We start from the raw sequence: 13,334 nt of genomic DNA, 5'->3' as shown, positions 1-13,334 counted from the left end.
GAAAGCCTGGTATTACTGAGTGCACGCACAATGTTTGTGAAAAGACAAAAAGTTTAAGAATGCTGACACATCATGAAAAGCTTTCAGAAAAGCTAAGGCATGAGAATTGAATTACATTAATTAAATTTAAGTACATTTATATCCTTGTGACCAAATTCATGCAGGAACAAGATCTGGAGCTTTTTTAGCTGTTAGGCCCCTATAAACAATGAACATAATCAAAATGAAATCATCAAAGGTGGCATGCAAGTTAGAAATTCTGGTAACTGAATTTAAATTAATAAGGTTCTTGATTTTTGTCAAAGAAATGAGTATCGGCTAATGGGAAAACATTTTCTAATATGCGATTTGTATAAAGATGTGGTTAGCTGCCAATAAGGTATTGAAAAGGCAGTAAATACTGCAGAGTTACAAATCTCTGCAAAAGGAAAAATCAAATTTGTTGGAAAAGAAGAAAAAGGTGGAGTTTCTCAAGGCATTACTGAAGACAAGAGGATTTACTACCCTAGTGCAACATAATGAACTTTTATAAATTGTAACCTTGCATTTTATCATCATCCAAGTTGGACCATGAACTAAATCTACAAAACAGGAAAAGCGTACCATATGTCAGTCGCATATACCTTTCCTCAACATAAATCTTTTTTGAATCATTACCATGTTTTAATAATATTTTCTACTGAAGATGGCCCAAATTAGGGCTGAAACATGTACAGATTTTAAATCTTAAGTATCAAACACTCTACTGTATTTAACAGGAGGAAAACTTTGTAATAAATAAGGAAAATGCACAATTTTCAATTTTTTAAAAGTACGCCAATGAAGTAGTACGTAAACGTATTACATTTTGTAAGTTACCTTGTTTTCTACCATTTAAAAAAATATTTAAATGTCACTTTCCGCAAGGCGAGTAAAACGTCCTCTGATGTAAGCGGCGGGCTGTGACATCACAATCCAGTACTGCATCAGCTGTTACTAAAAGCCGAATATTTATCATTCATGATTGTGAACAACTTCAAAATGACAGAAGAATGGTTCAAAAAAGCACAGACAATCTACCATGTGTGGATGCCATCATGGTGACATTCTTGAAAAGTAGCTACTGTATTGTGGCTGCAAAAATTTGCGGATCAAAAGCAAATTGGCAAGTGGCATCCTTTATGTACGTGCAATGTACTGCATCTCATAGTATTAGGATAACTATGAACATCGATAGAAATCACTTAGATCACCTCTGCCATTTACTTCTAGACTGATTCACATTAGAGAATAATATTAAATTTTTGGGTTTTCACCGTCACTAAAGTAACAAATCTGACTTCAGCACTAACATAAAATTATATTTAGCATTGTAGTACTAATAGTTCTACAACCTATTATTCCTGAAAAATATAGATTTATGGTTGGGGCAACTGGCCTCCCACTTCTGAGGTCCGTGAAAGAGAAACATTAAATATCTTTAGTTCATTTTTCTACACTTTTACTGAACAATAAACTATATTCATATTACAGTACTGGCAGAGAAAATTATGGTGACGGTGCTATAGGTTATGTTCAGGTGAAGTGACAAAGTAGGAAATGCATAGTAAAATGCGAAATATACCTGAGTACAAGGTCAGATCCAAAAATTATAGCCACACTAATCGTGGATGAGGAACAGTGCTACATAGTCTAGAATGTCATGACTGTGCTGCATTTTCTGGTGTGAGTAAATAAACTTAGCAAACACTACATCTATCAGTACGCCTAAAAACTTTTGATTTGGCATGTATAACCTAAAACTTGGGCTAAGTTTGGACAATATTTTAAACACCATTATTATTTTTAGTACCAGTAACGTATTTTCAAAGCAGTGTGCAATTAGGTTATTTCATTAATATTATGACAAGTATTATAACCGAGCATAGTTTTCTTTCATGATGTACACGCCTGCTTTTTGATATACCGGGTGAGCAGAATAAAGCGGAACCGCTCCATCCTGTGTCCAGAAATTCGTGAGTGAGTGAACGAGCGAGAGCGAGTCGGCCGGTGACAAAATACAGTGCCGGATGTACTCAAGGCTGCGCTACCGCGCCGGGTTTCAGTCTTTGTTGAACGTTTGCAAATGTGGCATGTGTTTCATTGGTGACAGTACAGTGCATGAATTCAGTGAAATGGTTCGGGTGGCTCAAGTCTGGTATCTGTATTCTGTTCCCCAAAGAGAATTAATTTACGATTCATACGCTCGTACAAAAATTGCGAGGGCCGTAAGGAGATTATTTCAAGAGACGTTTCCTGATCAAGTTCAGGTCAGACGATTCATACATCAGTAAATAAATTACGTAAGATGGGAAGTCGTCTTGATAACTCTAGTGATTGTAAAATATTTACTTGAACTTGAAAAACCTGTCGGGAATTGTGTATGTTCATGTGTTTATTTGTTGGGTTTTTTTTTATATTTTCTGTGTGTAATGATATCTAGAATTATTTGATAACGACACTACTTCAAAATTATTTTATTATCGTAAAAAATTTATTAGATCTTAGGAACGTTAAAGGTAAGATGAAAAACTTGTGGGACATACAGTGGTGCATGTGCTAAATCGGGTAGGATGCTTCGAGAAATTTCCGGTTACATCAGTTTGGAAATTTCTCGATGCTACACGAGTCAATTTTGTAAACATTTTTCTGGGCCCTCATTGGCCATAAGACTATTTGCGATTGGCGAACGTGAGAAATTCAGGGCGCTCATTGGTTGTTTCACGATTTCACCATTCCCAGCTATGGAGCTCTTGGCACAAGCCAAATGCATTCAAGCCGTCTTGATCGTTTGACCACCGACAGGAGAGGTGGCCTTCTCCAGGTGATGGGCCCCTTGTCCCTCCCTATAAGGTAAGCACTTTGCTATTTCAGTTTTCGGGTAGTAATCTTCAAATGTAGTGTTCAGTTTTATTTCTTTTTAACGACAGAGCTTACCCGCTTTTCTCTCAGGCGCCAGATTTAATTTCACATGACTTAGCTCTTGCAATGAGTCATATCATGTTTGTTAAGAGGCAGTTCCCCTTTCCTATGTTTTCCTAAATTGTGCTAAAATGTAAAATGTTCAATTCCCTTTTCCTTTGGTCGTAAATGTAAATCGTATATTTCCCCCCCTCGGGGCTGCCTCTCATAAATCCGAGTCCTCTTAGGATATTATAATTTAGGAGGAGCTCCTTATACAGAAGTGTTTTGAAAAGGTTGCCTCCTAAAAGAGCTCTGTACTCATATATATATATTTTTTTTTTTATGTTGAGACTTCCCTTCCTTCCTTGTGTGTGTATATTCTTTCTTGTAATGTAAGTTAATATTTGTGCCGTGAAATTTGCACGTTCAATGTGTTGTTCCTTCTTGAAATAATATAGATTAGCATCATAGAAGTTTGTACGTTTAGTGTAATTATTATTATTATTATTATTATTATTATTATTATTATTTCTTTTTTTGGGGGGAGTCTCTTGTGTAATGTTATTTTGATCACTTCTGCACATTATTATTTCTAACAATGATTCATTCAGTAAATTGTACTTAAATTGAACACCACTGATTTTGCTTTATCACCACTGCCAATACCTCACCGCCTGAGTATGGTCCTAGCTGCTTTCCACCTCCTTTCTTTAGTCGTCATGTTGCTCAACCTGATCGTTACTGTTTGTTTTCTTGTACTACACGTACGTATGTTTTGATATTGTTTGATCGCGTCCAAATATTTTTAGTCTGTCGTCGTCATCATCATCATCATCATGTATCAAATGTCGTGTGTGTAATGAAAGAGGTTACAATAACAAAACTTAATAAACAACGTACAATACTTGCACAAGAAACTGTAGGTAACACTGGTAACTCTCTGGAAAGGTGGCCTACAAAACCACTTCGACAACTTGCTCAGGAAATGGAAATTTCCTATGGTTCTGTTCGAACGGGTACAAAGTTACTAAAGGGTAATGAATAATTTCCTAAGCAGGTGCCAGAAAAGCTTGAACAATGAAGAGAGGCAGTTTCAGCATCTCCTGGCATGATTTATGCGAGTAATTAATTTCTTGTGTTTTGTGTTTGTTTGAAATGGCTTACGCGACAACGTATTTACTGCGGACTTCCTGTCATGCACGCACGTCCGTGTGCAGGCTGCACCGCCGGGCTGCGGAACTGGTTCCGCTTTATGTTGACCATCCTGTATTATAGAATATTTAGTTGAAGCCTAAATCTGTTTAGGAATACACGATCTTCAATAAAGAAAGAAATAACCGACACATGCCAAGATAAATTGGTAAAATAATTTGAATCATAAACCCTTTAATTACTTTGATACAGATCACCCAAAACTTGGGTTAGGTTTGGAGAATACTTTAATAATCAGCCTTAACTTATGCACTGTTTATTACTTTCATATTCCAAGATGTAATTGAACCATTTAATTAAAGCATCATATACACAGTTCAAAAAAATTAGGGGAACATGTCTTGTAACGTCTGGTATGTGAGCGTTAATTTGGTAAATGGGGTTCCAATGGTCGTACAGCATACCTTGTGACCTTAGCTACTCAGCGTATGTCAAATTGAAGTTATACTCCATCTGTAGGTGTAGCCATGCATTAAACTGTCAGGTGACCCCTCAAAACAAAGTGAATAGCGGTGCGTCCGCTTGTCGTGAGGTACATAGACTACTACGGTCATTTGAGCACGTTGTACGTAAACCAGTACATTCCACGAGACATCTTAACAAGGTTCAAGTTACAAGGGCCATCACTTTGATTCAGGAAGGACGGACTTTTTGTTGTGTTGTACATCTCAACGTCTCTCCGTCAGTTATTCAACGCTTGTTGAATCGCTACAATGAGACAGGCCAGTTCACAAGGAGGGTTGGACAAGGTCGTGGATGCATGACAACTCCACAGGATGACCGATATCTGACCATCAGTGAACTGCAACAAGACCTCAGGAGGGTCACTGGAGTCATTGTGTCTGACCAGACAGTAAGGAACAGATAAAGAGAAGTGTCCTTACAACCCAGACGTCTTGTTCAAGTGCCCCATTTAACGCCGCAACATTGTGCAGCTTGCCTTCCATTTGCCCGTACCCACGTGAACTGGCAACTTCGCCAACGGAGACCTGTTTTGTTCACAGACGAGTCCAGATTTCCCCTGATACAGCGTGATGGACGTCAACGTGTATGGAGACGCCGTGGTGAGCAATACATGCCAAATGTTGTCCAGGAAGGCGACCGATTCAGAAAAGGTTCTATAATAGTGTGGGGTGGCATTATTGATGGCCATACGGACCGTCGTCGTTCGAGGTAATCGGACCGCTGCAGGGTACATCGAGCAGATACTGCTACAGGATGTGTTGGTTGCTGCATACGGTGTTGGCCCTGAATTTGTACTCGTGCATGACAATGCCAGGGCTCACCAGAGCCGTCTTGCGAGAACTGGACATTCAAGGGACGGAATGGCCAGCAGCGAGTCACGACCTTAATCCCATCGAGCATGTGTGGGATAGGCTTGACAGAAGTGTTTGGGGGCATCCTGTTCCACCACAGACTCTCCAAGACCTCAAACAGGCTCTCATTGAAGAATGGGACCTGATAACGCAACATGACCTCCGTCAACTTATACAGAGCATGCCATGTAGGTGCCAAGCTGTGATAAACTCTCGTGGAGGACATACACCATACTGAAGCTCTCCAACTGTGTTAAAAATCCACCCTGGAGGACTTATTGCTTTATTTTTGCCCCTATTTGGACATTTTTGTTTGTGTTCTGAAAATGAACGCGAATCCATCGATGTTCTTTTGTATACTTCAACGGTAAAGAATGAAGGTTTAGTTGGTAATATACCTGGGTGTGAGGTATTGTTTTGTGGAGCATGGCGTATGTTCAAAAACATGTTCTCATTTTTTTTTGAGCCGTGTATTAAAATTTAAAGTTTTACCACTAGAACAGCTGACATGGAAAAGTGGTTGAAAATTCAAACAAATTCAACGTATGTTAAAATGATCTTCACAACAATAAACTATAGACTTTCCCCATGTATCACCGGCATCTCTCTGGCTCGCCAAAATCCATTTCTTTTTAGTTTTAGTGTCCTTTGGCACATTTATAAACTATTTGCTTGGGGTGGTATGCGATGCATTCATGAACATCGGAACTATACACCACTTACAAGTTTTCTGCCTCACTGTTTGCGCAGGATTCAACTGAAGTCCAGAAAATAACACTCAGATTATTACATCATGTATAGAGATATATACCAGACACTAACATGAAGTAGAAATATGTGAAGTGTATCCTGTATCTCGCAGCACACGTGTTATTTCGTCTGCTAATACAGTCAACCTGTACGATGTCAGACCAACGAGATTGCATACTTTAGTCACGTGACATTTTCGTACTTTAATTTAGATTTCAACATGTTTGGAATTATTTCTACATTCTGATCACATTTTTGAATTCTGCACGAAATTCTGAATCAGATTAGCACATTTTTAATTAGAACCCCTGATAATGCATGCTCCCCATTGTTATACAACTAAGTTAGCTGTCCATATGCAAATCATGAAATTTATATCTTGTGGTAGATGAACCACCTACAAATACTCTATTCCCAAATTCAAATCATTCATCAACTTCTCTGATGAGGTCGACGTCTGGAAAGATATCTGGTCATAAAAACTCTCTACGAAGACTAATCTCTCTTCATGCCCAACCCCATACAGAAACAGGACAAGGGTTAGACACACATGCAGAAAGATAACTTTTGTCCAAACGGCAACCTTTGTTGATCAACATCTTCAATAATCTTGAAAAACATATGAACAATGAGTGGCACATGGTAAACATTTTGAACACATACTGTACCAACCCAATTAAGTAATATTTCAATGAAGTTTGATTCGATGCATACGGCTCATTGATATCCAATTTCTTCATCTAGAATCTGCAGTGCAAAATCTAAATGTTGTCAAAATATTCATCGTGTTCTTGCCTCAAATCAATATTTCCCCTGACTTTTCCCTCTTCTAGCTTGAGAAAGGTCCTGGTGCAGCCTTGTCACTTACCACTATTTAGAGGAGAGGGAATTCGCAGCTGCTGTTGCTGATGTTGCTGCTGCTGTTGTTGCAGCATCATTTGATGCAGCAGGTCAGGCTGCTGGGCATGGGGGTGAGGTGAAGTAGCACGAGGAGAGATGCCTGCTGGGAACACCAACCATGAACAGTAGTCATGGGCTCAAAAACTGGGAGACAGGAAAAACACAACCATGGAGAATAATAGGAGCTGTGTTGCCAATTCGATGGAAGGACATCGTTTGAGGTAGTTTAATAATGAGGCCAAACCATATAATTTATTCTAATTTTTTAAACTCTCAGTATCATACGCGGCACAAGATTGACAAGAGCTGCCTCTGGTAGTAGCATGTACAAGATTGAGGGCGAACAACGCTAGTTTAAATTTTATATTTTCTTCTAAATTATGGGTCTGTTGATTCTATTAACCATGTATTCTCTTAACGTTAATGAATAGTTGAATGGAAATCTTTACTTATAGCACACATGTGCACCGCGATTCTTTCTCGGAATGAGTCTTTCACTACACAGCAAAAGTCTGCCTGTTGTCAGTGCCGTGTGCTGTGCATGTAAAAACATACTATAGGGGGCGAACACAAGATATTGTTCACAAAGTCTACAAGATAAGGAAATGGTAAAGTGCATTATATTAAATATTCTGGGGATAACCATATACATAGTACAGTCATAAGTTCTGAGACTTGACGCCTGGAGGATAGGAACCCACACGATTCTGTACGCTGCACACGATGCCGCATTTCACAGCGTACACCTACACAGCACCACATCCACCCTCAAGAGAGTCGCCGTTGGCCGTTATACACGTTTGCCAACGTTGTTTTAGCTGCTGGAAGCACCGCTGAAAGCAGCTGTCAGGAAAGTCCTGTGTGGTTTCTCTTGTGGTCGTCATGACCTCTTCCGACGACTGAAATCTGTACCCACGTAGGAGTGACTTTCAACCAACGAAAGAGAAAATTGCATGGTGCGAGATCAGATGAGTACAGAGGGTGTGGCAAAACTGTCACCTGTTGCCTTGCACGTTCCTCTTGGACAAGGACAGAGTGATGTACAGGGGTGTTGTGTAGCAACAGCCAATTCTTTGTACGCCAAAGCCCAGGTCGCTTACAGCGAACTGCATTGTGTAAGCGGTCAAGGATCTCCTTGTAGCGGGTTTTGTTTACCGTTGCACTGTCTGGGAGGAATTCCATGTGAATGATTCCATTTAAATAAAAAAACAGTTCCAGCATTACCTTGCCTTTTGGCCTGTCTTATTGTGGTGATGGCGTTTTCCAGGTGGCAGATTGTCGTTTCAGTTGTGGATCGTAAAGGGAACACCATGTTTCATCTCCAGTTATTATGCGGCTGAGAAACGTCAGATCGTCAGCACTACTGATGAGGTCATCACAAATCGTCATGCGATTATCACGGTCTTGCGACAGGATTCGTGGCACACTGCTGTTTAACACGAGACATGTTTAGGTCATCTGTCAGAATTTTGTGGTAAGTACCATGGCTGACCCCTACTGCTGCTACGATATAGTCTACCGATTGGGAGTGGTTAGCACGCACCAACTTCTTGGATCTTGCGTTCTGTTCAAACTGTTTGTGGCCGACCAGTACGCACATCATATTCCAAACAGTCGGTTTTGGCTAATTTCTGGCATAACTTGATGTTTGCCCGTTGCTCAAACTGTAACATGTCAAGGCGCATTCAAATCACCGTCACAACAATGACCGTATGTCTGCTTCCAGTGCATGCACTCAACTGTCTCTTGCAGGGACGAGAGACAGACATGGTACCACACCAAGGCGCCACCTATGCGCTATAGTGCATGTCAGCGCCATCATGCAGTCTGTCTCAGAACTTAATGACTGTACTACGTATGTTAAGTAGAAAATTCAGAAAGACAGCAGGGACAAATTAATGCCTCCAGAAACTAAGGAAAATGAAGTGCATGATATAAATCATCCTAGTTACTCCCCAGATGTTCCATCATTCACAGCTAATTTCACAGGGTTAAACCATTCAAAATAACAAGCCATTTGTCATTTGTGAATTTATTCTGAACATAGAATTCTTTGAATGCGTGTGTGAACAAACAAGCCTGTATACGAGTTGAGTAAACTATGTGATACTGTGTGAAGTGTGGTGGTCCTCTGCATCCTGGGATCTGTGATACCAGGTTCCATATCCTCAAAGTCTACTAAGGTATGTACAACACTGTACTAGAGTTAGGGAGCAATGCTTGAATCTGTGAAGTTCTATTTGAAAAGTGCAGGGTCATTTAAATGGCTGGTCTGGGCATGAACTGGCTGAGTGGGTGGTACTGAACATGTTGATACCCAAGTAGAAAAGTTAGATGTGCATGATGTTCAAAACGTATGTTAACAACATCCTACAAATTCTTACCATTTAAAAAATTTCCAGTAAATATCTGTTTAACACATTTTGCTCAAAAGAGGAACTCCCTCCTGGCCATGTCACAGATTGGGTGAATTGGAGAGCACTGAACAGACTGCGCTCTGGTGTTACGCGGTGCAGGGTAAACCAGAAGAAATGGGGGTTTCGAAGTGGACAGTACCTTGTGTGTATGTGGAGAAGAGCAGACCACAGCCCATTTGCTGCAATGCAGTTCATGCCCATTCAGCTGCACAACAGAAGACCTGGTTAAAGCGAAGCCAAATGCACTTGATGTTGCAAGGTTTTGGGCTCACTTAGTTTAATGTGGCTCTTCGCCATTGGAGTATTTATATTATGTTATGTTTTTCCTTATCTTTAATTTTAAACTTATGTATGCTTCTGACACGATATAAATAAATAAACACATTTTGCTATATTTGCACTTTCGAGTTAGATGTCTAACAGTTCGTGTTGTATGCATTTGCGTTTAGCAATTATGATCCTCGTATTCTTTTACAAAATACTGGCGTAAGTACCCGTTCTTCATACGGATTTATGAGCAAAGATTAAAGTGTTTAAATTAAAATGGGTCTTACAACACCTTCTTGAAGAAAATATTTATGATCTTATCAGACACACAAATATATAGGTTATGCCCTCTCAACACTTGAGAGCACACCACGTAAAGCTGGCTGTGACACACTGGTTCTCTGGATACTGATGCAAAGTGAAATGTGAATTATAAACCCACTAAATATGAATCCTAAAACTGAAAATAACCAAATAAAAATACAGCCCATAGCAGTTGTCAAATATGGATAAGCACGTTTAGCACTCTCAACAATACAACTGTAGCATACAAAAGCTTTCTGTAGAATGGTGCGCTCATTCTTCAGCTGGCCTTTTAACAAACAAACTACCTATTCATTAGTGAAGGTGGCCACAGCCAAAATAAGCTGAATTTTCCTGAAAACTTAATTACGAAGAAAATGCACATGGCTTATCTTGTAAAAAAATTAAATTTCAAGGCCACCTGGTGCAATATTCATTTTTCGATGATTTACCCTTTATTTGAATTGATGTAAGACAAAAGTTGCCCAAATTTGCGACATACCCCTGTAAAATCTTCCACTAGTTAGAAACTGAAATATATCAAAATCAAAAGTATCCCTTGTGCAATTCAAAATTTTGAGCTATGTCCTTACAAAATTTCAGATCAATTGGACCGGTAGTTAACGAGCGTATCGCAAACAAACAGATACCAACTCATTTTTATTAATAGTATAGATGCTACCTTTGTAATGAGTGGAAGTATGTTCACAGGATCCTAAATATGCAAGATTAATACCAGCTGAAAATGTTTGTTTTTGAAGGGTAGACAAAAATCTGTTATCGGGATGTATCAGATCTCTGGTGACACATGCACAATGTCACCTGACAAAATTAAAATTAACTCCCTCGCTGTCTGCCTGAGTACGTACTCTGGCTCCCAATTACCGTCTCACTGGTCAGCCCAAATACATACTCAGGCTTGTGCAACTTTGCCTTAATTGCTTCAATTGTAGCCTAAAATGAATGCAAACGCCATCTGTTGCACATTCTAATGAGGAATCTCTCTCTTTCCAACAGCACTGTTCGTAGTATTTAACCTCCTTGCATTGCCGAAATAGAGACACAAGAATGACGCTACCCACCATTTGTTTACACTATGGCTTCCTCATCAGCTGTGTTTCGTGTTCTTTGATAAATTATGATTTTGAAAGATTTGTATAGTGATAATGATTTATTTTGAGACTTCACACCACCGTAGTTTGCCCCAAATTCGTAGATTCTGTTCCTATCCCCGATAAACTACAATTTACTGAGCAAGCAGGTTTGAAAATATATATTCCCAACAATTTTATGTAGCTGGACTACTTCCAATTAAAAAAAAAAAAAAATTCTATCTATTTCTTGCTTATGTACACGAGTTTTTAGAACACTGGAGAAAACAAGGCAGTCTAAGACAGTGAAAGATTTAACTCTGTCATAGAATCAGTTTTAGTAGAGTTGTTCTTTCATTGCTAGATAGCAGAACAATCAGAATGCTGAAATTGGTAGACAGGCCACCTGCTGTCAGATTCAAATTATGTAGACTTTATTTTGAACGCTTATTGAATGAGTGAGCTGATGTGAACTTTAACTGAATACGCCAGTTCTCTAACCACTGTCCTAATTATACAGAAACTGTGGTACCTCTGCAGCAGTTGCTGAAGAAGTGTAACAAATGAAAGTGGAATTTAGGATGTGAGCAGTTATTCCAGGATACAAAACAACTACCGATTAACAACAAACTCCACTACATCCAAAACGGCAACCGACACTGGTGCCATCCTCTACTAAGAGGAGTCTAAGAACTCTGATTAAAGTTAGTACCTGCATTTTTGAGCAAAAAATTGAGTAAACTCAATTACACAACTACAGCAATTGGAGATGCTATGCATCATTTAAGCCCTCCAATACTGGTGGAAGGTTATTTATGGGTATCTGTGTTCTGTATAGATCAAAAGCACTGACATTTATTCGTAAGAGTACTAGGGCCAGCGATTGTGTCTACACAGGCCTTAGACGTCAAACAGAATGATGTCATCAAGTAAATGTAAAAGTAAATGTAACTTTCGTTTTTTGTATATTGATGTGATGTTTTGTTCCATAAGCTTGATAAAAATATTAGAGACTTCTTCCTTGCGGACAGACTAGTTTTGCTCCTAAGAAAGTGGAGCATTGTCTCTGCAAAACTGAAGAGAGTTTCTCCTTGTTTTCTTAACATGGCAAAAGCTGTATTATGTCTAAAAATAGGGTTCTTTTTGAGAAAAATGCAAAACTTTTAAAGAGTTCTTTTGGGGGGATTTCCTGAATGAACGAGCTGGCAACACTAGATTGAGGATGTGACAAAAGGAGTCAATATGGATTTGAAAATATGGGCGAGGAAGAAGGGAAAATTACCACATGCAGCAAATGGTCACAAAAAACCAACACAAATTTCTCACCATTAATGGGAAAAGGGTTATGAACATGAAATATTAAATTTCCTATTTATAAAAGAAAGTTCAACTAACATTTCCATACAAAGACAAAACAGGTAGTTCAAGAGTGTTAAAATATACAAGTACAGAGGAAACAGTGAAGAAATCATACATTAATTCGCACAAATACTTTTTACTCCAATATCAAACTACTAAATAATAAACAATTTACCAGCCTTCTCTCAGAGTGAATTACAAATCAACTTTCAGATTTCAGATTAATTTCAGGACAACAAAATACTTACCAGCAGGATAAATCTTTTACAATCATAATCTCCAAATAACTTTGCAACTTTAGCAAAATTTAAGAAAAACTCACTGAAGTTCACTTCTAAAATACAAATTTTCTCCCTAAAGTAGATTACATAATGTCAGCTAATAAAACCACTCATAAACAATTCTTAACTAAGCTGAGAAGATAACAGTAAATAAACATTTTTCTCCTATCTTTATACTATGGTATATAAGCAAGCGTGTATACACATACCTTACATAAAATTTTATATGTTGTAAAATGTTGAAAACACTTCAACAGCTTACTGCATATCACTTCAGATCACCCTGCGTTTGTATTGTTGTCCAACCTATATTTTTAAGCGGGAATCGCTTGCGCGGTTACAATGAATGTAGACTACAATGCTGCTGCCTTCAGATGAAAGACTGCTGTTTAATACAAGGAGTACCACCCTTCTGACATCTCATATAACCTATTCCTTCCTACATTGCTCTCAGATTTTTATTTATTGGAGTAATTATATGTTTATTATCTTCCGTAGATAATATTTACAAGCAAG

General features: G+C 38.6%; 1 protein-coding gene across 3 annotated transcripts in view; it reads right to left on the bottom strand.

Annotated features, from left to right (window-relative positions):
• The window catches only part of LOC136886364 (eukaryotic translation initiation factor 4E transporter), a 427,031-nt gene that overhangs the window by 87,720 nt on the left and 325,977 nt on the right, over positions 1-13,334 (bottom strand). Inside the window, exon 17 of one of the 3 annotated variants that reach the window (XM_068230726.1) lies at positions 7,069-7,203. The exons of 1 other annotated variant lie outside the window; for it this stretch is intronic. In XM_068230726.1, the coding sequence (XP_068086827.1) occupies positions 7,069-7,203 (135 nt within the window). The remainder of the gene's footprint in view (positions 1-7,068; positions 7,204-13,334) is intronic. One more of the 3 variants, XM_068230727.1, reaches the window with a different exon arrangement.

Source organism: Anabrus simplex, chromosome X (genome assembly GCF_040414725.1).
Source record: "Anabrus simplex isolate iqAnaSimp1 chromosome X, ASM4041472v1, whole genome shotgun sequence".
Taxonomy (NCBI): Eukaryota; Metazoa; Arthropoda; class Insecta; order Orthoptera; family Tettigoniidae; genus Anabrus; species Anabrus simplex.
The sequence above is the reverse complement of the archived record's forward strand: the minus strand, read 5'-3'. Positions and strand labels throughout refer to the sequence as shown.